This window comes from Nerophis lumbriciformis, linkage group LG32 (assembly GCF_033978685.3).
Source record: "Nerophis lumbriciformis linkage group LG32, RoL_Nlum_v2.1, whole genome shotgun sequence".
NCBI classification, from domain to species: Eukaryota; Metazoa; Chordata; class Actinopteri; order Syngnathiformes; family Syngnathidae; genus Nerophis; species Nerophis lumbriciformis.
Genome location: NC_084579.2, coordinates 29,787,360 through 29,813,628, shown reverse-complemented (window position 1 = coordinate 29,813,628; position 26,269 = coordinate 29,787,360). Strand labels below are relative to the sequence as shown.

At 39.7% G+C, this 26,269-nt stretch overlaps 1 protein-coding gene across 1 annotated transcript in view; it reads left to right on the top strand.

Moving 5' to 3' along the window:
* The window catches only part of itga1 (integrin, alpha 1), a 168,951-nt gene extending 155,033 nt beyond the window's left edge, over nucleotides 1-13,918 (top strand). The window contains exons 23-30 of the mRNA XM_061927416.1: nucleotides 25-114; nucleotides 4,342-4,444; nucleotides 8,132-8,248; nucleotides 8,323-8,421; nucleotides 8,499-8,603; nucleotides 11,757-11,852; nucleotides 12,008-12,121; nucleotides 12,830-13,918. Of these exons, the coding sequence (XP_061783400.1) occupies nucleotides 25-114; nucleotides 4,342-4,444; nucleotides 8,132-8,248; nucleotides 8,323-8,421; nucleotides 8,499-8,603; nucleotides 11,757-11,852; nucleotides 12,008-12,121; nucleotides 12,830-12,886 (781 nt within the window). The 3' untranslated portion in view covers nucleotides 12,887-13,918. The remainder of the gene's footprint in view (nucleotides 1-24; nucleotides 115-4,341; nucleotides 4,445-8,131; nucleotides 8,249-8,322; nucleotides 8,422-8,498; nucleotides 8,604-11,756; nucleotides 11,853-12,007; nucleotides 12,122-12,829) is intronic.
* Nucleotides 13,919-26,269: the final 12,351 nt, after the last annotated feature.

Sequence of the window (26,269 nt, the reverse complement as noted above, 5' to 3'; positions counted from 1 at the left end):
ACATCATGCATTGTTTTCCTGCAGCGACAGTGACGAGCTGCCCTCCACGCTCCATGACAACACGGTGCACATATCCATCCCTGTGAAGTATGAGGCTGGCCTCATATTTTCTGTGTGAGTAGCTGAACGATAACCATTTACAATGCTGTTGTTTCATGGTTACTGTTGCTAGGGGGTGAAAAGATCCGTTGCTCTCCCGCAATGTGTAACCTTGTTGTCACTAAGCAATGATACAAAAACACATTTATTAAAATCCACTTGCAGATAGGTCTTGTTTTGTGGCGGGGGGGAAAAACTAAGGTTATTACAAATTTGTCCAACTCAATCCACTGCATTTTTGGTTCATATTTAAGGAAGAATCTGGCCAGAAGTGGTACTGCAATCATGGTCAAAATTCTGTAGTCCCCTCTCCTTGACTGAGGTTGCCAGATATGCAGCCAAATTTAGCTCGACCCAAAGGAAAGATTTTACCAAGGTATGCCTGTAGACTACTGTTTCAAACGTATCAGATTGCCATATAACTTGGTACATGTAGTCCACAATATGCAAACACGAATGAGGAATTATTTTATCATGTGATCTCCCTACGTTTCACTTTGCAATGACAGCCGTGCTAATGTTGGAACCCATTTCCTCAGCGTATCAGCATATTGAGAACGAAATAGGCACTGACACTACCCATATCCACTTTTTTTTTGTCGAAAATATATTTTGCCCTGTCAGTTGGATGACACATCGACATACAGGCTAACGGGCATATATTTCCCCCGTTAGCCGATATGTCGATGTGTCATTTACCGAGCTAGCATGCTAAGCATTCCATGCACGAACATACTACTACTGTATTGGACAATATAGTTTACATACGAAATGCCCATTTCCATTTATTACAAGTAATAAGAAAACGTAAATGCCTTACTTACCTATTAAGGAGGATATTAGCAAGTTTGGCATCATATGAAAAAATATTCTCCGCCTTCAATCGTCTCCATCTTTCAAAGGCATCCCCTATACAAATCCTCGTTTTGTTCCTGGCTTTGTCCTGAATATGTTGAGAATCGTAACGACGCCTTTTAGATTTACTAAGGTCTGACATGTTTAGTTACTTTACCAGTGGCAGTAGCTCGACGAAGGTGGCGGTGCGTAACTGGCAACCTGGATGTGACACAATTTATTAAAACGGTGGAGGGCGGAACATCGAAATGAAAACAATAACAAGATTTCGGGGCTGTAAATCTAATTTTTAAATGAGCATATCCCGGCTGAACTACTGTTATCAGTTATAGAGGTATTAGAAAAGAACATGATTTATTAATGCCTTTTGACATATCAGGGCCATTTAATGGTGACTTCAAATGCAATTCTTACATATGGCTCTTTTAATATTATGCTCTCCGTTTTGGATTTATTCACAATTAAAACCACAATCACTTAAAATGTGTTAATCCAAAAAAATTGTGACTTTTTTAATAAAGTGTTTTGGATGTCATTATTTCAACTGGTAATAGAAGAAATATGCTAAAATAAAATAAATTAATATCAATACAAATACAAACTGCAGTTTGCCGGTGCTAAATGTATACACAGGTTATACACATGCATACATTTACACATTATTTGAACAACTACTCCAATAAATATAATAATTATTAATACAATACTAATAAATATAATAAATTGACGATTTATCAGGGCTGAATTATTACACAGGTTTGCATAGGCCATGCATTTACTGCAGTGGCCCCTCTGGAAAAAAAATTCTACATATTATATTTTTTGAAATTATAGTTATTTTATTTGTAAAAATATAAAATAATATTTATTCAGTTTTTATCTAAATACACTATTTTAGCACTAAAAAAATGTGTAAAAAAGGAATGGAATAGAACTTTATTGTCACTGCACTTGAAAAGTACAACAACATTTGCTTTCAGTCCAACCTGTCCAAGAACAGACATTTAATACACAGTATACAGGGGTAGACAGAACAGAAAGACTGATAGGGCGCCACAAGGGCTGTGCCCTGTAGAAAGGTAGGAATAAAGGTAAACATGGGGGGAGAAGGAGGAGAAAATAGCAAATCCCAAACTAAGCTCCTATGGGCGGTGGAGGCTCAGTTTGAGACCAGAAAAAACCTTGAGCAAAGCACATATGAGCAAATATTATGACACTCAAAACTCCAGACTTGCAACGGGGGGAGTGGCCGGGCAGCAGGCCCAAAACTACCGCCACCAGGGTGTTGCTCTGTTGTGGGAGAGTGGGGTACGTGTGTGACATGGCGTGTTTTACCATGGATGTGCGTGTGTGTACGTAAGCCTGAAGAGTCACTTGTCTCTTGACCTTGGTGGTCTCGCAGCCAGTCAGTCCAACAAAAGTCAACAAACAACAGGTGTATGTCCAAGGAATTTAGAGCTTCTTTGGGGTTGACTCGTACCATCGACCTTGCCGAGCCATTCCAGCGGAAAAACACAATCCAGAATGTGTTTGAGCGAGCAAAACATTTTAACATTTTGTCAAATGCAGGTCCTCAAATTGATCATAACTTTGCCTTGCAGAGTTGACAGCATCTCCAAGATGTTATGCAGTTTGCGATTTAGTTCAGAAACCACAAAAGTCTGAGTACACAGCTCTGCCAATCCTTCAATCATTTGTGGCAGCTATGGGGTTCCTCAAACGGCTGCTAGCATCTTCCAAAGTTTTGTCAGTACACCAGGGCAATGCTTACTATAATCAGCAAATGTCCTGTTATCATGGGTCCGAATAGGTAGATGTCTTCAACGTCCTAGACTGAAAGAATTGCCAGGCACACGACCCTCCACTTCTCCCGGAGTCCATTGTGTGTCCAGCAACAAACATTCCGTCAGGACAGGCAATGCATGTCATTATTCAAACAATATTAATAAACAGAATACACTGTAATAATAATAGTAATATAATGATAAATACATAGTAAATATTATCAATAAATAAACAAGTTAAAGGGGAACATTATCACAATTTCAGAAGGGTTAAAACCATTAAAAATCAGTTCCCAGTGGCTTATTTTATTTTTCGAAGTTTTTAAAAAAATTTTACCCATTACACAATATCCCTAAAAAAAGCTTCAAAGTGCCTGATTTTAACCATCGTTATATACACCCTGTGTGACGTCACACAGTGATGCCAATACAAACAAACATGGCGCATAGAACAGCAAGGTATAGCGACATTAGCTCGGATTCAGACTTGGATTTCAGCGGTTTAAGCGATTCAACAGATTACGCATGTATTGAAACGGATGGTTGTAGTGTGGAGGCAGGTAGCGAAAACGAAATTGAAGAAGAAACTGAAGCTATTGAGCCATATCGGTTTGAACCGTATGCAGGCGAAACCGACGAAAACGACACGACAGCCAGCGACACGGGAGAAAGCGAGGACGGATTCGGCGATCGCCTTCTAACCAACGATTGGTATGTGTTTGTTTGGCATTAAAGGAAACTAACAACTATGAACTAGGTTTACAGCATATGAAATACATTTGGCAACAACATGCACTTTGAGAGTGCAGACAGCCCAGTTTTCATCAATTAATATATTCTGTAGACATACCTTCATCCGCTCTCTTTTCCTGAAAGCTGATCTGCCCAGTCCAGTTGGAAATGCATCTGCTTTGAGTGTCGCAGGATATCCACACATTCTTGCCATCTCTGTCGTAGCATAGCTTTCGTCGGTAAAGTGTGCGGAACAAACGTCCAATTTCTTGCCACTTTGGCATCTTTGGGCCACTGGTGCAACTTGAATCTATCCCTGTTCGTGTTGTTACACCCTCTGACACGAGGCATGATGTCTCCAAGGTACGGAAAACAGTCGAAAAAACGGAAAATAACAGAGCTGATTTGACTCGGTGTTTGAGAAAATGGCGGATTGCTTCCCGATGTGACGTCATCGCACCGAGAGCGAATAATAGAAAGGCGTTTAATTCGCCAAAATTCACCCATTTAGAGTTCGGAAATCGGTTAAAAAAATATATGGTCTTTTTTCTACAACATCAAGGTATATATTACCTTGATGTATACGCTTACATAGGTCTGGTGATAATGTTCCCCTTTAAAGTTTACTATTACACAGTTGCTAAGGCTGTGCTTTTACTGCAATATCCCTTCTGAAAAAAAGTATTACAATTGAAATGCATGTAGGACAAACACAACTAATTTATTGCGTACATTTTTCAAAGGATTCCTGACAATCTGTCACTTTCATGTGTGGATGGTAGCCACTTAGTGCGTCTCAAATGGCTGTCTTAGCGTATTTGCCAGAAAGGATTCATTCTTCTGAACACAAATACTGTATGTCACTTCCCAGGCGACCTGCAGATGAACACGTGGTGGTGAAAGAGGGCGAGCAGTACTCCAGTGTTTTCAACGACACCTGGATGATCGGCGAGGAGGTCAACATCAGCTATACGGTAACTGTCAACTGGCGGCCATTGTGTGTGTGGTATTTACTGTATATTACTGCAAGTTAGGTACACCTGCGCACTCCAATGAGCTCCAGTAAGAAAAGAGTCAATATTTTGGTCTACAAAACACATCTTTTCAAAGCCGTTTAGAGGCCAAGAAAGTCAATTTGATAACTTAAAGATCAATCAATCATCAATCAAATGAAGTCAAATCAGTAGAATTGAACAATGTAACAATGACAATGTACCTTTTCTGCATTAGTGGTAGAAAATGATGAAAAATAAATAGTAATAATAATTAAAGTATTTTAATGACCTATGAAGTGTTTAAAGCCCATCAATAATAATGAAAATAGTTTAACAAATCACTGTCATGGTTTTGGTACCCTACTGTAGAGATGGCATCTTTAGTTCTGTTCTTAGCGAGTTGAGCGACTAATTGTATGCAAAACTGTATCCTTGAACTGAATGTATGACTAGAAAAGACCACAATGTATCCCACTGGACCTCTTGTGGATGCCCAAAATGAATTTGAGTGCATCTCAGAAGCTTGTGAAGGTGTACCTAATAAAGTGGCCAGTAGGAACTGTATAATATGTATGGTTCTGCACAGAGAAACAACCAACACCTTTGAGTTCGAGTACATTTATAATTAGATCTTATGAAACAATGTACAGTATTATTCATATTTTACAAGTAAAGATTCGCATTCACTAGAAATAATCACATTTGAACAATTCATTTCAATTCAATCCAATATGTTCAATAGTGTAATAGTGTAATAGTGTTCAATATTGTCGAGGCGGCTGATTGGAGCTGTGGCCGCAAGGTAGTTGGTGCCTGTCGTGGCGGTAATCCTAGAACCCGTTGGTGGACACCGGCGGTGAGGGATGCCGTCAAGCTGAAGAAGGAGTGCTACAGGGTTCTTTTGGCTCATAGGACTCCTGAGGCAGCGGACAGGTACCGACAGGCCAAGCGGTGTGCGGCTTCAGCGGTCGCAGAGGCAAAAACTCGGACATGGGAGGAGTTCGGTGAGGCCATGGAAAACGACTTCCGGACGGCTTCGAAGCAATTCTGGACCACCATCCTCCGCCTCAGGAAGGGGAAGCAATGCACTATCAACACCGTGTATGGTGAGGATGGTGTTCTGCTGACCTCGACTGCGGATGTTGTGGATCGGTGGAGGGAATACTTCGAAGACCTCCTCAATCCCACCAACACGTCTTCCTATGAGGAAGCAGTGCCTGGGGAGTCTGTGGTGGGCTCTCCTATTTCTGGGGCTGAGGTTGCTGAGGTAGTTAAAAAGCTCCTCGGTGGCAAAGCCCCGGGGGTGGACGAGATCCGCCCGGAGTTCCTTAAGGCTCTGGATGCTGTGAGGCTGTCTTGGTTGACAAGACTCTGCAGCATCGCGTGGACATCGGGGGCGGTACCTCTGGATTGGCAGACCGGGGTGGTGGTTCCTCTCTTTAAGAAGGGGAACCGGAGGGTGTGTTCTAACTATCGTGGGATCACACTCCTCAGCCTTCCCGGTAAGGTCTATTCGGGTGTACTGGAGAGGAGGCTACGCCGGATAGTCGAACCTCGGATTCAGGAGGAGCAGTGTGGTTTTCGTCCTGGTCGTGGAACTGTGGACCAGCTCTATACTCTCGGCAGGGTCCTTGAGGGTGCATGGGAGTTTGCCCAACCAGTCTAAATGTGTTTTGTGGACTTGGAGAAGGCATTCGACCGTGTCCCTCGGGAAGTCCTGTGGGGAGTGCTCGGGGAGTATGGGGTATCGGACTGTCTGATTGTGGCAGTCCGCTCCCTGTATGCTCAGTGCCAGAGCTTGGTCCGCATTGCCGGCAGTAAGTCGGACACGTTTCCAGTGAGGGTTGGACTCCGCCAAGGCTGCCCTTTGTCACCGATTCTGTTCATAACTTTTATGGACAGAATTTCTAGGCGCAGTCAAGGCGTTGAGGGGATCTGGTTTGGTGGCTGCAGGATTAGGTCTCTGCTTTTTGCAGATGATGTGGTCCTGATGGCTTCATCTGGCCAGGATCTTCAGCTCTTGCTGGATCGGTTCGCAGCCGAGTGTGAAGCGACTGGGATGAGAATCAGCACCTCCAAGTCCGAGTCCATGGTTCTCGCCCGGAAAAGGGTGGAGTGCCATTTCCGGGTTTGGGAGGAGATCTTGCCCCAAGTGGAGGAGTTCAAGTACCTCGGAGTCTTGTTCACGAGTGAGGGAAGAGTGCATCGTGAGATCGACAGGCGGATCGGTGCGGCGTCTTCAGTAATGCGGACGCTGTATCGATCCGTTGTGGTGAAGAAGGAGCTGAGCCGGAAGGCAAAGCTCTCAATTTACCGGTCGATCTACGTTCCCATCCTCACCTATGGTCATGAGCTTTGGGTTATGACCGAAAGGACAAGATCACGGGTACAAGCGGCCGAAATGAGTTTCCTCCGCCGGGTGGCGGGGCTCTCCCTTAGAGATAGGGTGAGAAGCTCTGTCATCCGGGGGGAGCTCAAAGTAAAGCCGCTGCTCCTCCACATCGAGAGGAGCCAGATGAGGTGGTTCGGGCATCTGGTCAGGATGCCACCCGAGCGCCTCCCTAGGGAGGTGTTTAGGGCACGTCCGACCGGTAGGAGGCCGCGGGGAAGACCCAGGACACGTTGGGAAGACTATGTCTCCCGGCTGGCCTGGGAACGCCTCGGGGTCCCACGGGAAGAGCTGGACGAAGTGGCTGGGGAGAGGGAAGTCTGGGCTTCCCTGCTTAGGCTGCTGCCCCCGCGACCCGACCTCGGATAAGCGGAAGAAGATGGATGGATGGATGGATGTTCAATAGTCACGTCATTTATAGATAATGTTCAAAGTTCATATGAAAAGATAAAAAATAGGTTGATGGGGCGAAAAGGAAAGAAAAGAGTGATATCGGCTACCAAGCCGATTCAAAACTGCCAGCCGCTTCGGCATTACTTGAAAAAAAGAAAAATAACACACATTAAATTGTCAAAAACTGTGAAAAACAGATGTTGTTCAGACATTATATCTTTGGGGAACATGTTCGGTTACAATATAAACCTACATAGTACGGTCGTTTTAGAAATATGGCCGTGAATCTGTCACAATGGTAGCGTTCAAAGTGGCGCTAAATTCACAATCATCTCTGTGGGCTTTTGAATGGATGCGACCGCAATGTTATCAAACCGAACGAAAAGGATTACAAAGGATGTGTTGGCTCACTGCTGAATAAAAGTTTAGCAGAAACAAAGTATGATTGTATTCATGAGGTAAATCAGTGCATTAATGTGGAAAAAGCAAACACCTGCACTGAGTATAACAACCACATTGATGATCAGCTACTGAAGTTTATACTTTATACAAAAGTTTATACTTCTTCGTATTACCCTTTTGAGATATGTTTAATTTTGTTGTATTTTATTTTATTTTATTAATTAACTTTTCTTTTCTTTTGTGAAATGATAATATTGCCATTGAGCACAAGACTGTTCACTGGAGATATGTATGTATATTATGTACTACATGTATGATGTGGAGCTGACTATGACATACTCAATAAACAACAAGTGACCCGGCGCCATGATTATGTGGCCTCCGAGGGGTTGTGGTCCTGAACATCGGCAGAGGGTGTTTATGCCAGGGGTCGGCGCTGGTTGTGCCTTCTCTAGGTAATGCTGCATCTCTCGTTTGTCCAGGTGGAGAAGGCAGGTGATATGGTGACACCGCCGCTTGACCTCATGGTGACCTACCCTCAGCTGTCCCCGCGTAATAATTACCTACTGTACCTGACGCACATCGTCACTAGCTCGAAGGTGAGAACCATCACACGCACGTAGACTCAAACGGCAGAGATTTGCGTCAGAATTGACATCTGTCCTCCTTGCAGGTGAAATGCGACGCCGCTGGTTTGATCAACCCTCTCAACCTCAACCCAGATGTTGTAAAACCAAACCCAAACAAAGAAACGCTAGGCATCTTCCTCCTGGTGGGTGAAAAAGCTACTTTCCTTTTGTGAGCAAAATGCAAATCTCCCTCCAGCCTCACAAAGCTTTTTTTCCGTAGAGCTGTGAAAACCTTCCCTGTACATCGTTCAAATGCTTCATCCCAGAAGCCAAGGTTAGCCAGGTCAACGTTACATTCAGAGTGTGGAAGCCGACATTCATCAAGGTGGGTGGAAGAAATAGAAATTGTATTTATCTATTTTTCTGACAGGTAATTCTGTACAGTTTGCCATTTTTACAACATCAAATGTTGCAGAAGCGACCAAATTTGGGATACCAACTGCTGTGGTACTGTATCCAATCTACCCAATAGACCTACGTTCAAATCCTGGTGAAGGATACCACTCCTTAAAGTTCTGTAACAAATTGGCATTAGAATGGGAATGGTTCTACATGAGTCAGACATTGGAGTACCAACCGCAGTGATATGGTTCTTAAGTGGTCGACTCAATTCAAGGTTTCCTCCCAGGAGACCCATGTTCATATCTGGGATAAATGGTGTAAGAAGTGGTTAACCTTGAGGCCTTTATGTTATGCGCCTTGTTTTGATTTTTTTTTTGTTTCATTTCCACTGTCAAAAATTGGGATGTGTATCAAAATACCCATTATGATACTCCTCAATTGAAGTACCAACCACAGTGGACAGTTTACAGAACCTTCAGCTTAGGCTCAAAGTGCAAAGCCCAGGTTGAGTGCACTAATCTTTGAGATTCATTGACAAATTTCAGAAGTGAAATGGTTAGCCATGAGGCAATCGTGAAACGTGAAGGCAACCAAACGTTGCGGTACAAACTGCAGTGGGAAGGTACTTAAACATTGTATTAACTTGACAATGTTCAGGGTTTTGAAGCCCAAACTCAAGGGTACCCATTGGTATGGACCCCGAAAACACCCCGATGACTGGAATTACATGATGTCACCTGAAACTGCCAATTTTTATTTTTTTTTCCATTTCTACAGACAAGCCAATATCAAAGCCACCTTTGTGGTATCCCACAGATTCAGTATTATTAACCACATAGGGAATGTAACTAATGGGGGGAACCAGACAGTGAAAAGTGTACAGGTTTGCCAAACCAATAGACCAGAGTTTAAGTCTGGGTGTTACAGAGTTCTTTAAAAGATGGTGTCAGAAATGGGATGGTTAAGGGTGCCACATATAATAATGTGGCCAGAAATAGTACTGCAATCACGGTCAAAATTCAGCTCGATCGACTGGGCTACTCCAAGGAACTTCAAACTTCCACTGCTTCTAACTAGAGGTTGAGGTGCTGGGACCATAGTAGCTGAATAGTGTTTTGTCAATAACAAATCTCTAACCAACACACTTTACACAGAAATTAGTCTATTTTCAGGAAGAAGTATGTCATGCCTTTGTACAATATCACAACAAATGTCAATCATATGGTTATTGTCAGTACTATCAGAAAACAAAGACTAAAACAAACTACAACCAACGCTAACAATGGTTATATTGGTGAAATTAAGTACAGCATACTTAGCAGCCTAATGTATGCCCAAAACTAAAGAGGAGACATTTTATCAAGGTATCCCTATAGGCTACACAAATGAGGAGTTATTTTATCATTTGATTTGGCTGTTTCCATACGTTTCACATTGCCATGATGACAGCCGTGCTAATGTTGGAAGCCATTTCCTCAGTGTATCAGCATATTGAGAATGAAATAGGCACTAGCTGACACTAACCATATTCACATAGGTTTTATTTGTTGAAAATAAATTTTGCCCTGTCAGTTGGAATACACAACAAAATACAGACTATATGTCATTAGCCTATATGTCGATGTGTCATTAACCGGGCTATCATCCTAAGCGTCACACTAGGAGCACCGTCAAAGCATTCGTTGCACGAACATACTAGCTTTGTTAGACAAGATCAAAGACTGTAGTGGAAAATATCATTTACATACGAAATGTCCATTTCCATTTATTACAAGTAATAAGAGAACGTAAATGCCTTACTTACCTATCAAGGAGGATATTAGCAAGTTTTGCGTCAGATGAAAAAATCTTCTCCGCCTTCAATCGTCTCCATCTTTCAAAAGCATCCCCGATACAAATCCTCGTTTTGTTCCTGAATTTGTCATGAATAAGTTGAGAATCGTAACAAAGCATTTTATATTTACTAAGGTCTGACATGTTTAGTAACTTTACCAGTGCAGTAGCTAGACAAAGATGGCGGTGCGTAACTGGCAACCTGGATGTGACACAATTTGTTAACACGGTGGAGGGAGGGACATCGAAATGAAAACAATAACAACATTTCGGAGCTGTAAATCTCATTTTGAAATGAGCATATCCTGGCTGAACTACTGTTATCAGTTATAGAGGTATTCGAAAAGAACATGATTTATTAAAACATGTTGACATATCAGGGCCATTTAATGATGACTTGACATTAAATTATTACATATGGCTCCTTTAACAGTAAGGTAAAGTTTTGGTAAGGCGTCCCACCTGCTGCAGTATTGTACCAAAAGGATAATGTTTGCTATTGGAGAGTCAACCTGAGTTCAAACCTGGATTTTACAGAGTTATGTGACAAATGGTGTCAGAAGTGGGATGGTTAATCATTAGGCGAAGGTTGGTAAGGCTATTAAACGTTTGCTCACCACCTGCAGCACAATGGTACCGGAAGGGTTGTGTTTGCTAGTGGACAGTGGAGTGTCGATCTGAGTTCAAATCAGTATTTCACATAGTTGTGTGATAAAAGTTGTCAGAAGTGGGATAGTTAGCCATTTGGCGAAGGTTGGTAAGCTATCAAACATTGACGTACCTCCTGCTCTGGTATTGTACGAGAATGGTTGTGTTTGCTAGTGGACAGCAAAGTCAAAGTGAAGTGAATTATATTTACATAGTGCTTTTTCTGCTGTGACTCAAAGCGCTTTACATTGAGAAACCCACTTGTTTTTCATAAGCTATGGATTAGTATTGTACAATATGTCCTGCTTTGGAAATCATTTGTACCCCTTTCAGAGATCACATTTAGTTCCCCTTAAACATCCTCATGTTGCACAATGAAATGTAAGCATAGGATGAAGTTCGCATTCCTGTAACTTTCTCTAGTAACAGCATTCCATGATTAATATCAATAAATTAACATTAATAATAAATGACAGTAGAATAAGCACACGTATGACTGAGGAGTCATAGTGTAACTTTGTGTGGTGTTTGAGTTGTCCGACTTTTTGTGTGGCCATAAACGCACCAGTCAATCTAGTAATTGATAGCACTCTTTGATGACAGTTAGGTAGGAAAGAACTGCACCAACTTAGATTTTTTTTTGTGTGTCTTTCAGGCTGACTTTTCTAGTCTGTACATGCTGGTGAACGCCACTCTGGGGAGCAGGAACACAGATCTGTTTGTGCTGAGCAGTAGTGACAGCGCCAGAAGTGTGAGTCAGCATTTTTCAAAAATGTTCTCAGCAAGTCAAGCTATTGTTTTGACTGTAACACAGTTTTGCACTTATGACGCCATAACAACAACAATACAACCCGAGAACATATGCATTTGTATGTATATAAATGATGTGTGTTGTTTGCCCATCAGGTGAAGATCCAAGTTACCAAGGAGAGCTTAGGAGGAATTCCTATATGGATCATCATCCTCAGCATCCTGATAGGCCTCCTGATCTTAGCCCTGGTCATCTTTGCTCTTTGGAAGGTATTCTTGCTTAGAACAAGTATTAGCACTATTAGCATTTAGTATTTTGAACTCATAAAAACAAAACCACGTCCTTGTTTATGAACCAGTATATAGCACAAAGTAGCAGCAACACAACCAATGTTGCAGTGGCATTAAAAAGCAAACTGCTGAGTCAGAATTAATACTAAAGATGATAACAACAGTATGGAAGACTAACACGATTAAGTTTTGCACAACAGCTGAGTAGCGCGACTAGGTAACACATTGGTAAGGATGCCCACAAAATGGCACATCATGACAAGACGATCAGAAGACGGTCTGTAAAACATCATTTATGCAAAATTTTAAACAAAGAACCATTGTTATATGTTATGTATGTGTTTCAAATGTAGTAAAAAGATCATAATATGACCCTTTTAATGGCAAAGACTACTTCCTAGCTAGGCAACACACCCTAGTATATATATACTACGGTATACATACATTGCTGCTAACGTTTGGAATTGCAACTGCATGCAAAGTTTATTATTTCCGACAGTTAATACAACAATATCTAATCAATATTTCTGTATACCAAGGAAAAATAGAATACAGATATTGGGTTTCACTATGTCAAGCCCTTTGAGTCACTAGAGAAAAGCACTATATAAATATCACTTCACTTCACATGTTTTTTTTTCATTCGCATGAACATTTTTAAGGAATTGTTGTTTTTTCCTCTTCCAGATGGGCTTCTTTAAGAGAAAATCCAGAGAGTTCTCCAAGGAGGACATGATGGATTGAGGCATCCACACAACAGGAAGTGACTCCTTGAGTCACATATAAAAATGGCAGACTTTAAAAAAAAAAAATCAATGACTACCTGGAGTGCACAAAGCCATCGTCTCACTCACACACAAACACATACCGTATTGTCCCAGCCTTTTTTTTTTTTTTAGTCCTTTTTTTTTAGACACCAAATGCAATCAAGGCTTCAGATGAGGCGGAGCCTGTCACTGACACACATGCCAAAGTTGTGTGCATTTTGACTGTTGCACTTCCATTTTTCATGGACTTTTTTTTTTTAAATGCACTTTTTGTTAAGAAGAACCAAAGTGGCCACGCTCAAGCAAGACTTAAGACACAGCTGCATCACTTGTATGGACACACTGTATGTATTTTTGAGGATTGTTGATGCTTGATCTGGGTCGCTTCAAAACACTGACTTGAACTTTTATTTTGACAGAAAAACGGTCTTGTTCCTCCTTGCCTTTAAACCCAAACCTCCGATTGTACTGTAAATATGAGTGCTCCCACACTTAAAGCTTTAAAATGTACATAAATGTTGTTTTTTGCTGCAATAATTCATGTAATTTAATAGTTGCCGCCCACATGCCTTATATTTTGGTGCTCAGGTGTTGATACCAAGTACAACTTATGCAAGTATGTAAATATGACACATGGTCTTATTTTGATTAGAAAATGAAATTATAGCTAATGAAAATATTTGGGTTTCTATCCACTTTTTGGTTGCATTTTTCATCCAATGACGCTGTACCTTTGAAAAGTGCATACTTCCAGGTTGTTTTTGTTTGAAGAGCTTTGCAGTGTGTTCCAAAGAGATTATTTTGTACATGGTGACGTTTAATGCAACTGTAATGCTCTCCACTTTTAAGCACAACTAGTTTGTACAGAAAGTCATTTAAAGTTATTATATGGCTACAATGTGTCCAGTAGTTTGTTCGCTTTCATAAATAGGATTAAAAATGTGGTCTGGAATCACTTTTTTTTTTTTTCAAAGGATAATAAAGTGAGAAAGCTCTTCATTCTTCAGCACTCCTGTCAAGTCTTCACTGTGATGCACGCAAATAAACTGAATCCGTGATCGCAGTAATTGCACGTTTTTCTTTGAGTTTTCTAGCGGCACGTAGGCGTTCGCATCGACTTTAGTCTTATTAACGATTGGGGGAAAGGGGGAGTGACGCATGCCGTATAGCAAGTCAGCACGTGTGTAGTTTTATCTGTGGCAGGGTTCCTGCCACCCTCATCAATGTCGCTAAGTGCCTGTAAAATAAATAATATAAATGCATTTCATCAAGTCAAATACAAAAAGGCAACAAGAGAAGTATCCTACACTTCTCTTTTGTAAAGTAAATCTGAACAGCCTACATCAACTACCGGTATATGATTTGCCTGAGAAGCTGGACAGGACAAAAAATAAAAAATAAGTGCCTGTAAAAGCAAAACAGAACCCCTCAGGCCATGACAGAGGTGTCATTCCACTAGTTTGAAGTCCATGTATCAACCCAAAAGTTATGAAAATATTTTATGAAGGTTGAAAAGTTACTTAGTGCTGCTTTAAAGCTTTTTAGAATGACATTTTTCAATTTTCTTTTTTGTAATTTATATATGGATTTTTTTTATTCTTCAAATTTAAATCTATGCATTTCATTTCACAAATCTGGACAATTACCATATATTTTTTTACCCTATCCAATTTGATTTACATTATTTCCCAAATCAACCAGTCCATCCAGGATTTCAAAGGCTGTTTTTTACTTGTAATATAATGTATTTGTTGTCATTGCTTTAATTTTCCTCCCACCTCCAAAGACATGCACCTGGGGATAGGTTGATTGGCAACACTAAATGGTCCCTAGTGTGTGAATGTTGTCTGTCTATCTGTGTTGGCCCTGCGATGAGGTGGTGACTTGTCCAGGGTGTACACCGCCTTCCGCCCGAATGCAGCTGAGATAGGCTCCAGCACGCCCCCGTGACCCTGAAAGGGACAAGCGGTAGAAAATGGATGCTTTAATTGTTCCTTTTAACCTTAACCTCAAAATAAATACATCTGTGAAGTTTCAATAATAAGGTTGCTTGAATCAAATTAAGAATGTTGAAGACTAACTACACCACCGATCAAAAATACGAAATGGTTCGTTCCAGTGTAGCGGCAAACCTAACTTGGAACACTTCCCTCAAAGCAGACGTCATCAAAGGTCACCTTTAATCGTTCACACACAGCACCAACATTTTGGGACAAGGTGATAAAAGAAAGGTAAAAATAGGAAAAATCTTTTTGTGGCAGCATAGGAGAAAGTTATGTATGTTACAAGTTTGACTTTTGCGTCTCGTTAAACTGTGGTGCGTTTAAAGGTCATACAGGTCACACTGAGGGTGGCCGTATAAACAACTTTAATACTGTTACAAATATGCGCCACACTGTGAACCCACACCAAACAAGAATGATAAACACATTTCGGGAGAACATCCGCACCGTAACTCAACATAAACACAACAGAAGAAATACCCAGAACCCCTTGCAGCACTAACTCTGCCGGGACGCTACAATATACAGCCCCCGCTACCCCTTACCCAAAACCCCGCCCCCCCTCCCCCAACCCCGCCCACCTCAACCTCTTCATGCTCTCTTAGGGAGAGCATGTCCCAAATTCCAAGCTGCTGTTTTGAGGCATGTTAAAAAAAATAATGCACTTTGTGACTTCAATAATAAATATGGCAGTGCCATGTTGGCATTTTTTTCCATATCTTGAGTTGATTTATTTTTTGAAAACCTTGTTACATTGTTTAATGCATACAGAGGGGCATCACAACAAAATTAGGCATAATAATGTGTTAATTCCACGACTGGAATTAACATGTGTATATATATATATATATATATATATATATATATATACAGCCCGGTCCCCGGCCACATTTTTTTAACCCAATATGGCCCCCGAGTCAAAAAGTTGGGTGACCCCTGTTCTAACACGTTTACCCCCACACTTTTGGAGTATTTGTGACCTCTTCAACGCCATCTACCGTATATATAGCACTAAAGTTTTTGGTAAATGACAGACAATGAGAGATTAACATTAGACTATACCATCTCGAAAATGTGAATTCTACCTTTTTGCTAGGTCCGCATTGCAAATGAAAATATGTTCTTAATTACCTCATCTTGGATAAACAAATGTTATATAAACATATAAATACATGTTCACCAGAAAGTGTTGCGAAATGTTTGTATACTAGATTACCCAGAAGGCTTAGCACTGTAGACCGGAACAGAAAGTAGGTCTGAGCTATGCAGGAAGACAACAATTGTGTTCCAGCTTCGTCAACACAAGGAACAAACATAAGTTTGGATAAGACAGTTGACGTGTGCGTTGGAATGCCGCTTGCAGACAAATTTTGATTGCCGCAAATGACTCTGATTGTCCAAAATGTGCGGGGGAAGTTGCGGGCAACAAAGTTGCTTGGGTTGGTTGATTGGCAAATTGGCGCGATCCAGCATCATTAAATCCTGGAGGGACTGATAAATGCAAAAACGGGATTCAATTATATTTTTTGTTTTGAAGGACATGCATTTTATATTCAAACCTTTAAATATAAGTACTCCCAAAAAAGTAAAGCACCAATGTGCTTACATATTATTATGTCAGCAAGATCATGCTAGCGAGACTGTAGAACAGGCCTGGGCAATTATTTTCACTCGGGGGGCCAAATTCAGAGAAAAAATGTGTCTGGGGGCCTGTATATCGGATTTTTACAAACACTAATACAAAACCTCACAATAATGTCTGATTGAATGCTAAAAACGTTATGACAGACCGCTTTGAAAAACGGAATGGAATTTTACATTTTCTTACTGAATGAGACACCCAGAATGTACATGAAAATAAAATAAAGGGGGCAGATGAATATAAGAATAGTATTCTTCCATCTGCTCCTTTCTGATCATGGAAATGTATAAGAAACAAAAAAAACAATGAAAGTGTCAACTGTATATGGCTTGTATACATGCATTTTCATGAAAGGAATAAAAAGAAATGATGATGATGATGATGATGAATGAGGGTTTTACAATATTAACTATGACCGATAAAACACATTGAAACATATGAACTAGGGCTGCGAATCTTTGGGTGTCCCACAATTCGATTCAATATCGATTCTTGGGGTCACAATACGATTCAAAATCGATTTTTTTCGATTCAACGTGATTCTCGATTCAAAAACGATATTTTCCCGATTCAAAACGATTGTCTATTCATTCAATACATAGGATTTCAGCAGGATCTACCCCAGTCTGCTGACATGCAAGCAGGGTAGTAGATTTTTGTAAAAATCTTTTATAATTGTAAAGGACAATGTTTTATCAACTGATTGCAATAATGTCAATTTGTTTTAACTATTAAATGAACCAAAAATATGACTTATTTATCTTTGTGAAAATATTGGACACAGTGTGTTGTCAAGCTTATGAGATGCGATGCAAGTGTAAGCCACTGTGACACTATTGTTCTTTTTATTTTCATTTTTATAAATGTCTAATGATAATGTCAATGAGGGATTTTTAATCACTGCTATGTTGAAATTGTAACTAATATTGATACTGTTGTTGATAATATTCATTTTTGTTTCACTACTTTTGGTTTGTTCTGTGTGGTGTTTGTGTCTCCTCTCAATTGCTCTGTTTATTGCACTTCTGAGTGTTGCTCGGTCGGGTTTGGTTTTGGAATTGGATTGCATTGTTATGGTCAGTGTTGGGACTAACGCTTTACAAAGTAACGCGTTACTGTAACGCCGTTAGTTTCGGCGGTAACTAGTAATCTAACGCGTTATTTTTTTATATTCAATAACTCAGTTACCGTTACTACATGATGCGTTACTGCGTTTTTTTACGTTATTTTTTATGTAGTATCGGCTAGAAACTGAGGATCTGAGTGTGTTTTATTCCAGCGAAGCAGAGACGTGCTTCTGATTCTTCCTCTGCGCTCTCTGTGTGTGTGTGTGTGTGTGTGTGTGTGTGTGTGTGTGTGTGTGTGTGTGCGTGTGACTGTGTGTCTGAGTGTGGGAAGGGGAGGGGAGGGCAGGGGAGGGGGGTGCGCAATACAACCGTTGGCCAACAAAAAAGTAACCACAGAACACTATACGCCTATACGGTATAGTGTTCTGTGGTTACTTTTTGGTTGGCCAAGCGGACGTGACGACAGGCTGTCCCCACTCAGATCCGCACAGACCGGGAGGGGGCGTGCCTTAAGTCCGACTGGAAATCGGCAGAAATATGGAGAATGGTTGTCCCAGGGAGAGGCAGTGAAATTCGGGAGGGTTGGCAAGTATGAGATATTCTCACTTCTTTTCTTTTGTCGAGCACAAAGAAAAGAACATTTTAGTTAAATGTAAGTTGTGTCTTGGATCAAAGATCCCGTCTACTGCCCAAAACAACAATTCAAATCTGCCTGGTTAGGCTCTGTGTATGTCACGTGTGCCTTCCTTAGGTGAAGCCAGCTTTACAGCTATGTTGTTGATTGATTGATTGATTGATTGAAACTTTTATTAGTAGATTGCACAGTACAGTACATATTCCGTACAATTGACCACTAAATGGTAACACCTGAATAAGTTTTTTAACTTGTCGGGGTCCAGATACAGATATATACTATCAAATATATACTAACATCATAATACAGTCATCACACAAGATAATCATCAGGGTATATACATTGAATTATTTACATTATTTACAATCCTGGGTGTGGGATATGGAGGGGGGTTGTTAGGTTTGGTTGGTATCAACACTTCAGTCATCAACAATTGCATCATCAGAGAAATGGACATTGAAACAGTGTAGGTCTGACTTGGTAGGATATGTACAGCAAGTAGTGGACACAGAGAGAGAGATCAGAAAGTATAAGAAAAAGTGTCTACATTTGATTATTTACAATCCGAAGAGGTATTATGTGGAAGGGAGGGTGTTAGTTTAGGGTTGTAGTTGCCTGGAGGTGTTCTTTTAGTGCAGTTTTGAAGGAGGATAGAGATGCCCTTTCTTTTACACCTGTTGGGAGTGCATTCCATATTGAAGTGGCATAGAAAGAGAATGAGTTAAGACCTTTATTAGTTCGGAATCTGGGTTTAACGTGGTTAGTGTTAGTGTTATTATGCTGTTTGTTACTTGTGTATGTTATGTTGCAGCTATTTAAAATAGTTTGGTCAATTTGTTCTGGCCTGAATTGGCCCTTTGAAACATATCTTTGTCTTTGTGTGTTGTATGTAGAGCACATTGCTTAGCAGAGTTCAGTGATGCAAATGTATGTCAAGTTGATCAACAGATTGTATTATTCTCCAGTGCAATAACAGTACTAAAATGAAGGCTAAAAGGGCATTAATGGGAGCTTTAAAAAAAAAAGTAGAAGAAGTAACTAAATAGTTACTTTTCACAGTAACGCATTACTTTTTGGTGTAAGTAACTGAGTTAGTAACTGAGTTACTTTTGAAATAAAGTAACTAGTAACTGTAACTAGTTACTGTTTTTCAGTAACCAACCCAACACTGGTTATGGTATTGCTGTGTATTGTTTTATTGGATTGATTAATTTAAATAAATAAATGAAAAAAAAAAAAAAAAAAAAAGATTTTTTTAAAATGAGAATCGATTCTGAATCGCACAACGTGAGAATCGCGATTCAAATTCGAATCGATTTTTTCCCACACCCCTAATTACTATCTTACCGTAATCTATTTATTTTTCAGATGACGATATTGTGTTGGAGATGCTCCATCCATCCATCCATCCATCTTCTTCCGCTTATCCGAGGTCGGGTCGCGGGGGCAGCAGCCTAAGCAGGGAAGCCCAGACTTCCCTCTCCCCAGCCACTTCGTCCAGCTCTTCCTGTGGGACCCCGAGCCGTTCCCAAGTCAGCCGGGAGACATAGTCTTCCCAACGTGTCCTGGGTCTTCCCCGCGGCCTCCTACCGATCGGACGTGCCCTAAACACCTCCCTAGGGAGGCGCTCGGGTGGCATCCTGACCAGATGCCCGAACCACCTCATCTGGCTCCTCTGGATGTGGAGGAGCAGCGGCTTTACTTTGAGCTCCTCCCGGATGGCAGAGCTTCTCACCCTATCTCTAAGGGAGAGCCCCGCCACCCGGCGGAGGAAACTCATTTCGGCCGCTTGTACCCGTGATCTTGTCCTTTCGGTCATAACCCAAAGCTCATGACCATAGGTGAGAATGGGAACGTAGATCGACCGGTAAATTGAGAGCTTTGCCTTCCGGCTCAGCTCCTTCTTCACCACAACGGATCGATACAGCGTCCGCATTACTGAAAACACCGCACCGATCCGCCTGTCGATCTCACGATCCACTCTTCCCTCACTCGTGAACAAGACTCCGAGGTACTTGAACTCCTCCAGTTGGGGCAAGATCTCCTCCCCAACCCGGAGATGGCACTCCACCCTTTTCCGGGCGAGAACCATGGAGATGCTCATTTGTTTGAATTGTGTGGATGGAGAGTATTTTTGCTGTGTTGTGTTCGAAATACATTAATGAAATCAAGTGAAGCTGGACTAGTTTAGTGTATTTAAACAATTGTTTCAAATATATGCTGAAAATGTGTTGATATAGTATTAAATATATGGTAAAAAAAACATTGACAATGTGAAAGATAAATACATTCAGAAATAAAGCATTTGTCCTTGCCTTAAGATACATTGGTTTAGTGTTATAGTGAAATAAAAAAGAAAGTTTGATTTAAATTGATGCAATACATCTAGTTACACTGCTGAAAATGCAGATTTTTTGCAACACTGTAATAAAATATTTAGTAAGATGGCATTGACATATAAATAAATAATTTCATAAATAAAGCATTTGTCCTTGTCTTAATTTTTTCACTGAACAATTGAACATACAAATAGTATATGTTAACAATGTACAAACAAATTAAAGCACTGCCAATAAATTACAATATTCAAAACATTCTCAAGGTTAAGCAAAATATTATATACACACACACACACACACACACACACACATATATATATATATATATATATATATATATATATATATATATATATATATATATATATGTATATATATATATATATATATATATATATATACACACACACATATATATATATATATATATATATATATATATATACATATGTGTGTGTGTATATATATATATATATATATATATATATATATATATATATATATATATATATATATATATATATATACACACACACACTATATCTATATATAGTGTGTCTATATATATACATATATATATATACATATACATACATTTATATATATAGTGTGTGTGTGTATGTATATATATAGTGTGTGTGTGTATATATATATATATATATATATATATATATATATATATATATATATATATATATATATATATATATGTGTGTGTGTGTGTATATATATATATATATATATATATATATATATATATATATATATATATATATATATATATATATAAGCAAAACAATATAAATGATAAAGAAAGTAAGATAAGAGACAAAACCAACTACTTACATGCAAGCTATGCACATGCAACAAGAATAGCTATTGAATTGTATTTATATCTTTTTTTTTTCTTTTTTTTTTTTTAAAAAGCATTTATTTTTTGATTACATATACATTTAATAGTTTACCCTGTTTTATTTTATTTACATCTAATATATATCGCTGTACTCAGTTATTTTCCCTGTATCAGGTGGGGTACTTAATAGGTTAATAATATGGGGGAGTAAATAAATTAAATGATAAATGGGTTGTACTTGTATAGCGCTTTTCTACCTTCAAGGTACTCAAAGCACTTTGACACTACTTCCACATTTACCCATTCACACACACATTCACACACTGATGGAGGGAGCTGCCATGCAAGGCGCTAACCAGCACCCATCAGGAGCAAGGGTGAAGTGTCTTGCTCAGGACACAACGGACATGACGAGGTTGGTACTAGGTGGGGATTGAACCAGGGACCCTTGGGTTGCGCACGGCCACTCTCCCACTGCGCCACGCCGTCCTTTTGGTTCTTTTTTAAGAAGTAATCTGGAAGTCTTTAAGTTAGTTAGGGAAGGTGTGCTGTTTTTTTTTTAATAGCTGAATTCACCTTAGGGTTGGGGGGAGGTTGTTTTTGTTTTGCTGTCACTCAAGGCATAAAGGCTGGTCACTATTACTTGAGTACTTGGTCTAAACTTAATTGGCACCGTATCACCTGTTTGATGTTTAACTGTCTTTCCATATCATACATAGAAGCAGCATGAACTGTGACATCAACCTCGTTAGCTGGAATGTCAAGGGCCTGAATCACCCGGTAAAGAGGAAAAAAGCACTAGTACACCTCAAGCGTCTGAGGACGGGAATTGCCTTTCTGCAGGAGACCCACCTTCGAAGGTCAGATCACTCTCGTTCAAAATGTGGTTGGGTGGGACAGCTCTTCCATTCTACTTTTCAGGCTAAGGCGAGAGGCGTCGCCATATTGATAAATAAGGATATATCTTTTACCCCCTCTGGTATCATAGCAGACTCAAACGGACGTTATATTATAGTTACTGGCCAACTCTATAACACCAAGGTTGTACTGGCTAACGTATATGCTCCGAATTTTGATGATGCCCAGTTTTTTGATCGTCTCATCAAATTACTACCAGATCTAAACTCTCACCAACTCATTATGGGAGGTGATTTTAATTTTTGTTTAGAACCTGGGATGGACAGATCAACAGCCAGAAAAGGTTATGTAGCATCTAAATCAGTTTCCTATATACAAACTTTTCTTTTGGGATTTGGCATATCCGATATATGGCGTTTTTTGCATCCAAAAAGTAGGGAATACTCCTTCTTTTCGCATGTGCACCACACATATAGCAGAATCGACTATTTTTTCACTGACAATAAATTAACTCCCTACATAAGTTCTTGTGAGTATCAAACTATATTAATATCTGACCATGCTCCCCTTTTATTGAAGCTGAATTTGCCTGAATCAAGGACAATTAGAAGAAATTGGAGGTTTAACTCTCTATTATTAGCAGATGAAAATTTTGTACTTTTTTATCAGAACAAATCTCTCTATTTTTGGAAATAAACATGACCACAGATGTTTCAGTTGCAACTGTTTGGGAGGCCCTTAAGGCTTACTTAAGAGGGCAGATAATATCTTTTATGGCTAATAAGAGAAAGAACTCTGAAGCAAAACAACTAAGTCTGGACAAGCAAATAGCTGAAATTGATCAAATATATGCACAATTCCCATCTCCTGACTTATATAAAGAGCGTATGAAACTTAAAGCAGAATATCACCTTATTTCATCATTTTTCATTGAAAACCTTCTGCTCAGAAATAGGAGTGTTCTGTATGAACATGGTGAGAAGACAGGGGAAATTATGTCCAGACAATTGAAGGGGGCAAGAGCTAAACAAATTATCAATGGGGTGCTTTCTCAGGATGGTAGGGTCACTACAGACCAACAGGAAATACATAATATTTTTAAAGATTACTATTGTAAACTGTATGCGTCCAACAGTCCCTCCAATCCCAATGCCATACAGGACTTCTTTAAGGATCTATGTATCCCAGCCTTGCCACCAGATCAGGTCTTAAATCTAGATAAGCCAGTAACACAACAAGAAATATTGGAGGCCATTAAGTCTCTGCAAACTAAAAAATCACCTGGTTTGGATGGTCTGTCGTGTGAATTTTATGTGAAATTCTCTACACAGTTAGCTCCTATTTTGGCAGCCATGTATTCAGAATCACTAGTAGTGGGATTTCTCCCAACCACCCTAAATCAGGCATGCATAACATTACTGGCAAAAAAGAGCAAGGACCCCTTAGACTGCGGATCCTATAGACCCATATCTTTGTTAAACACAGACTATAAAATATTGGCCAAAGTATTAGCTTACCGTTTGGAAAACATTTTACCCAGTTTAATATCCCCAGACCAGACAGGTTTTGTTAAGCATAGACGCTCCTTTTTTTAATACCCAACGCCTGTTTAACATAATGTACACTCCTTGTCAAGCTGCTTCAGAATGTCTTCTCTCCAAGGATGCAGAGAAGGCATTCGATAGAGTAGAATGGGACTACCTCTTTCAAACGCTGGCAAAATTCGGATTTGGGGAAACATTCATCACATGGATAAAACTGTTATATTCCAGCCCTTCTGCTATGATTCTGACTAATAATTTGTATTCAAGTCCTTTTGATTTACACCGTGGAACTCGCCAGGGATGCCCCCTCAGTCCCCTTCTTTTTGTCCTGGCTATCGAACCCCTAGCTTTAGCCATTAGATCTAATCACTCTATAATGGGCATAAATAGAGGAAACATAGAACATAAATTGTCCCTTTATGCTGACGATCTTCTCCTTTATGTGTCCAACGCAGAATCTGCAATTCCATTAATTCTTAGCCTGTTACAACAGTTTGGTGAAATCTCCGGTTATAAATTGAATTTAAATAAAAGTGAGCTACTGCCCTTGAATATGGACGTCTCAATACTAGAAAACATTGGGTTGCCCTTTAAGATCACTACAGACAGTTTTAATTACCTCGGAGTTACTATTACAAAGAATTTTAAAGACCTCTTCAGGCAAAACTTTGGGAAGTTGTTTACACAAACCAAGCAAGATCTGGCTAATTGGACTCCCCTTTTCATTTCACTTATAGGCAGAGTCAATGCAATTAAGATGACTGTGCTTCCAAAATATTTGTATCTTTTTCAATGTTTACCTGTATTTATCCCTGGTACATTTTTCAAAAAATTAGACTCAATAATCTCATTTTATATTTGGAATGGCAAACAGCCACGTCTGCGCAAGGAGTTTTTACAAAGAGCAAAACATGATGGAGGTATGGCCCTTCCAAATTTCTGCATGTATTACTGGGCCACCAACTTGCATTGCATGTCATACTGGACATATTACCATCTACATAAGGAAAGTCCTACATGGGTGAAGCTGGAGACACATTCTTGTGGTTCTGCTTCTTTAGCAGCCCTAATGGGTGCAGCTTTGCCTCTATCAGTGAAGACAATTAATATTAATCCTGTAGTAAGTCACTCGCTCAAAATATACTGTCAATTTCGAAAACATTTTAACCTGCAAGGAATGAGCCTTTTCAGTCCAGTAACATCAAATCACTGCTTTCCACCTTCAACACTTGACACAGCTTTTAATATGTGGCATCAAAGGGGTTTGAAATGCTTCAATGATCTTTTTATAGACAATATATTCGCCTCTTTTACGGAGTTGTCCAAGAAATGTAATCTACCCAGTTCCCATATATTTAGATATTTCCAGATAAGGGATTATGTTAAAACAGTTCTTCCGCAGTTCCCTAACAAACCCTCTAAATCAACTACAGCTGAAATGATGTCTTTAAATCCAATAAAGAAGAGGGCAATCTCACATATACTTAATTTACTCTCAGGATTAGAATGCACTTCCATGCTAAGAACATCATGGGAACAAGACCTCCAAACATCAATAGATGACGTAACCTGGGCAAAAATTGAGAAAAGGGTTCACTCATCTTCAATGTGCGCACGACACTCACTGGTCCAATTTAAAGTGATACACCGGGTGCACTTCTCAAAAGCAAAATTAGCAAAAATATTTCCCCATATTAACCCATTATGTGATAGATGTAAACTAGATAACGCAACATTAATACACATGTTTTGGCTTTGTCCGAAGCTAAAGGGGTACTGGAAGTCCATCTTCGAAGCACTCTCCACGGTTTTAACAATTCAAATCAATCCAAACCCTTTCATTTCTGTATTTGGAATCATTCCTGAAGGGATGGAACTACCTGTCGGGGGTCACAAAATGGTTGCCTTCACCACCCTCCTCGCATGCCGCCTGATATTGTTGAAGTGGAAGGAGGCTGTCCCACCCTTAGTCTCCCACTGGATAAGGGACGTACTAGCAAACCTGAAGCTGGAGAAAATAAGATACACATTACGGGGCTCTGAAAACAAGTTTTTTAAAGTGTGGAGACCTTTTTTGACTTTTTTTGACCAATCTTCTACACAAGTGCAGGAAGAGCCTTAGATATGTACCTAAATATGGCCTTGTCATGCTGCGTCTACATTATGTTTCAGTTTTCAATTACTGTGTTTTAAGTGCCTTGTACTGAACTTTATCTTTTATTTATTTTTATTCCGGGTACTTTTGTACTCTTACTTTAGTTTTTTTGTTTTTGTTTTGAGTGACAGCAGGGGTAGGGGATGAAGAGGGTTTGAATATGTTGTTAATGTGAATGTGAAATCAATAAAAAGAACTATGAAAGAAAGAGACAAAACCAAATAAAATACACATAGAGAAATGGGCTTTTCTAAAACAACTTAAG